The following is a 5,092-nucleotide window of genomic DNA, read 5'->3' as shown; positions in this document are numbered from 1 at the left end:
AAGACAGAAAGTAGATTAATGATTTTCAGGAGCTGGGGGAAGGGTAGAATGGGGAGTGACTACTAATGGCCATGAGGTTTTCTCTTTTGGGTGATAAAAGTGTTCTGCAATTAAATAGTGGGGATGGTTGCACAACCACTGAATCATACACTTTATTCTTTTTTAAAAATTTATTTATTCATTTATTTATTTTATTTTTATTATTTTTATTTTTAAATATTTTATTTATCTATTTGACAGAGAAAGAGAAAGCACAAGCAGGGGGAGCAGCAGGCAGAGGGAGAGGGAGAAGCAGGCTCCCCGTTGAGCAAGGAGCCCGAGGTGGGGCTCGATCCCAGGACCCCGGGATCATGACCTGAACCGAAGGCAGATGCTTAACCAACTGAGCCACCCAGGTGCTCCCATTTATTTATTTTAGAGAGATAGAGAGAACCCAGGGCAGGGAGGGGCAGAGGGAGAGGGAGAGAGAATCTCAAGCAGACTTGCCACTGAGCACAGAGCCCAACATGGGGCTCAATCCCAGGACCTTGAAATCATGACCTGCACTGAAATCAAGAGTCGGATGCTTAACTGACTGAGCCACCCAGGTGCCCCTAAAATGGTGAATTTTATTGTATGTGAATTATATCTTGATTTCTAAAATGAATGAAATAATTGTCAAATCCATTCATAAGCCTATTTATAGATACAGGCACTAGAAATTGGGGAAGAGGACTCATAATTTATTGATCACCTACTGTGTCCCAGACATTCAGATATTTTACATTCATTTTTTCATTTAGGCCATGCAGCAACCCTGAAACATAGGCTTATTTTCTTCATTTCATGACAAGAAAACTAAAGCTCATTGATATAGCTTATCCAAGGATACACAACTAGTTCGTGCCATAATCAGAATTAGGACTCAGGTCTGTTGGGTTTCACAGTTCATGTCCTTTCCACTATGCACGATGCTTCCCATTAGCTTCTTGTGCAAGAAGTCTTATACTTGCTTATACTCTCCCTCATCGTCCTATGCACAGCGGTGGACATGCTCAGGTAATTCCTGTTTGAGTGATTATCAATTGTCACCTCTGCAGATGACACCTGGAGAACTAGCCCTTGCAAGTAGCAACCACACTCCAGTTACCCAGTTCATCTTGTTGGGATTCTCCAGTTATCCAGATCTCCAGGAGCTTCTATTTGTAACCTTCCTGCTCATTTATGCCATCACGGTGATGGGCAACCTGGGAATGATGGCACTCATCTTCACGGACTCCCGTCTCCATAGTCCCATGTATTTCTTCCTCAGTGTCCTCTCTTTTCTTGATCTTTGTTACTCTTCTGTGGTCACACCCAAGCTCTTAGCCAACTTCCTAGCCTCTGACAAGACCATCTCTTCCGAGGGCTGTGTGATCCAGCTGACCTTCTTTGTGGTGCATGTGACAGCTGAGAGCTTCCTGCTGGCCTCCATGGCCTATGACCGCTTCACGGCCATCTGCCAACCCCTCCATTACAGTTCAGTCATGACCAAAGAGACCTGTCTCCAGCTGGTAGCTGCTTCCTATGCATTTGGTGGCACCAACTCTGCTATCCAGACTGGGAATGTCTTGCTCTGCCTTTCTGTGGGCCCAACCAGGTGACACACTACTTCTGTGACATCCCTCCCCTTCTCCACCGGGCTTGTGCCAACACAGCCACAGCGGGAGTGGTCCTCTATATCTTCTCCGCTCTGGTTACCCTTCTGCCTGCTGCAGTCATCCTCACCTCCTACAGCTTGGTCTTGGTGGCCTTTGGGAGGATGCGCTCAGCAGCTGGGCGGGAGAAGGCCCTCTCCACATGTGCCTCCCACTTGCTGGCCATTGCCATTTTCTATGGCACTGTGGTTTTCACCTATGTCCAGCCTCATGGATCCACTAATGATACCAATGACCAAATAGTGTCCGTGTTCGACACCATCATAATTCCCATGCTCAACCCCTTCATCTATAGCTTCCGCAACAAGGAGGTGAAGGACGCGGTGCAGAGGAAGCTCCGGGTCAGTATCTCTCCCTGCTGAGTCCTGCAAGGTTATTTGTTGGAAGGAGGAAGGCACAGCATCTTCCAAATCACATTGTGAATTGACCAAACGGAGAGCAGTCCTGGCTCCGAAGGGGGTGGAAGAAGTAGGGAAGGAACAGCAAATATCATTCTTTGTACAGAGAATTGCAATTCTTAAAAGCATCTTCTTATCCATTATTGTGTTGAATGTTTGCATCCATATTGTGAGGCAGTCATTGTGATGATGATCTCATTTTACAAATAAAGTGACTCAGTAAAAATAAGTTACCTAAGGGCGCCTGGGTGGCTCAGTCGGTTAAGCAGTGGCCTTCAGCTCGGGTCATGATCTCAGGGTCCTGGGATGGAGCCCTGCGTCAGGCTCCCTGCTCAGCGGGGAGTCTGCTTCTTGCTGCCCTCCTCTGCTGCTCCCCCTGCTTGTGTTCTCTCACTCTCTTTCTCTCAAGTAATTAAATAAAATCTTAAAAAAAAAAAAGTTACCTAAAGCTATACAGTTAGAGGGTATTCAATATCAGGACTTCCCCACCAAAACCAGGATATTTCTTTCACACCACAGCCACAAGCTGAGTCCTCTACTGGATGTTCATCACAATTTCCAAGAGACATCGGACAAGGGGCAGCAGAATCATTTCTATTTTGCCACTGACTTAATGAGGTAGGGGTCAGCTACGAGGTGCTCAGTTCTTTCTTCCTAGTCCCACTCCAAAAAGAAAGATGGCCAGAATAGAAATGTCCTTATTTCTTATTGTTGTTGCATTTGCTGAGCCGCCTCATTAAATAAAACCTCAGGCTCAAGAGAGACTTTCCTCATACATCCATTTTCTAGCCAGATGTATGTACATGCCTCATAATTCTCCAGGGCACATGTGTGCTTGTGTGTGTGATATTTGCCCTTACATCATCATATAAAATAACTGTGCTTTAGGAGACTGATTCCAAAAAACTTATATTTGGCCTAAACGTCTTTAAATATACACGTAATATGGTTGAGTATATGTGTTTTAGAGAATCACACGAATGAAGAAGCTGAACTTGACCTAATTCAAGGCCGAGCATTGGACTGGAAGGCATGCTCTGAAACTTTCACAAAGTCCTAACCTGAGTTGAGTCACCTTCAGCCTGAGATTTTTGGCCTGAGGTCATTTAAAAGACGCTTTTTTTTTTTTTTCCATTCAGATCTACATTAAAGGAAATTATTCTACATACAGAAAATCTTGCTATACAAACAGGTTTGTCACAACACCATTTTTGAAAACGGTAAGTTAGAAACAACCTGAATGGTCAAAGGAGGAAAGAATTAAAGGATTCATCCCTGAGATGGGTTCTGATGTAACCACTAACAATCAACCACCTGACCACTACATAATAACGCAGAAAGCAGCAAGCCAGAAAGTCCCGAGTGTGAGCACAACACTGTAACAAAAATGAGTGGCCAAAAACCTGGGAAGAACACACAGAAGTGTAAATGATGGTTATGTGAGAGGGGGCACACAATGGGGAAAATGTTGTCCTGTTTTTCTCAAAAATTCTCCAAAACCTTTTTACTGAGCATGTTTGATTCTGATACTTTATCCTAAAAAGAAAATAATTAAATCCTTTCCAGGAAACTGAGTGTGAAAATCTCTCACTTCTCTCTTCTTTCATTAAGCCAGTATTTACTAAAGCTCTTCCTATGCTCCACATTTCTTTAACATATAACCTGAGTTTTTGGTACATGCCTACAATTGAGGTCAGGACTGGAACAGGGTGGCAAAGAGTATAAACCAATCTAATTCGTTCATCTGGAGAAATATTTATGAGGCAACTAGGTGCAACACATTGTGGTAGGTCCTACCTGGATTAATAGTTAGAACAGTATTAGGTAGCCAGCTTGTGCTACAGGGAAAAATAAACCCCATCGTCCCGGTGAGTTAATACCACGAAGGCTTTCACCTGTGCAAAAGATGAGACAGATCAGGTGACTCTCCAGCGCAACTTTGATCCATCGATCATATCTGGACCCCCTGTCATATAACAACACTACCATCTCAACCTCTGCCCTCTAAGATTTTAATGATGGGGGAAATAATAATCAAGAAAGTCTTGTAGAATGGGTTTTTTTTTTTTTAGACTTATTTATTTATTTGAGAGAGAGAGCACATGCACATGGGGGGAGGGGCAGAGGGAGAGAGAGAATCTCAAGCAGACTCCCCACTGAGCGCAGAGCCCAACTAGGGGCTCGATCTCACGACCCTGAGATCATGACCTGAGCTGAAACCAAGAACCAGACGCTTAACCAACTGAGCCACTCAGGTGCCCCCTGGAGAATATTTTCAATTACCTGACTTGTGGTTGGCTCACATCACTTCAACCCACACGCCATTACCCTGAAACTAGTCTTTAAGTTTAACATAACTGCAAAGGAGCTCGGGAAAATGTAGTCTCCTTTTTTACCCAGAGAGAAGAAAACTAAATGAGACTTCGTAAGTGTACAGCTTTGTCTCTGTCACTGGCCAGTTGGGCATTTGGTATGGCTCTGATGTACAATTTTAATTAACTAGGGGCGCCTGGGTGGCTCAGTCGGTTAAGCACCTGCCCTTGGCTCAGGCCATGATCCCAGCATCCTGGGACAGAGCCTGCATCAGGCTCCCTGCTTAGCAGGAAGCCTGCTTCTCCCTCTCCCTCTGCCCCTCTCCTTGCTTGTATACTCTCTCTCTCAACTAAATACATAAAATCTTAAAAAAAAAACTTTAATTAACCATATAAATGTTGAATATTTATAGACTTGCAATCTGAGGAGTGGCAAATTATTATCCTAGCCCATTCACTGTTGTATCCTCAATGCCTGGCACATTGTAGGCGCTCAATAAAGATCTGTTCAGTAAATGAACGGTTGGGCATCTACGGGAGTGTTCTCCTTGGATCAGTGGCACTCTCATCACCTGAGAGCTTTTGAGAAATGCAGAATCTGGGGCCCAGCCCCAGACCTACTGAATCAGAATCTACAGTTTCACAAGATCCCCAGGTGATTGGTGTGCATCTTAAGGTGTGAGGAGCACTGATTTGCATTTCCTCG

At 44.2% G+C, this 5,092-nt stretch overlaps 1 protein-coding gene across 1 annotated transcript; it reads left to right on the top strand.

Moving 5' to 3' along the window:
- Positions 1 to 849: 849 nt before the first annotated feature.
- On the top strand, positions 850 to 2,320 carry LOC118015598 (olfactory receptor 1052-like). Its single transcript, XM_035012338.1, is given in 2 exon segments — positions 850 to 1,587; positions 1,590 to 2,320. Coding segments are annotated over 2 exon segments (1,107 nt in total). The 5' UTR covers positions 850 to 929; the 3' UTR covers positions 2,039 to 2,320.
- The last annotated feature ends 2,772 nt before the right edge of the window (positions 2,321 to 5,092 follow it).

This window comes from Mirounga leonina, unplaced genomic scaffold (genome assembly GCF_011800145.1).
Source record: "Mirounga leonina isolate KUSES-001 unplaced genomic scaffold, KU_Mleo_1.0 Mir_166, whole genome shotgun sequence".
NCBI classification, from domain to species: Eukaryota; Metazoa; Chordata; class Mammalia; order Carnivora; family Phocidae; genus Mirounga; species Mirounga leonina.
The sequence above is the reverse complement of the archived record's forward strand: the minus strand, read 5'-3'. Positions and strand labels throughout refer to the sequence as shown.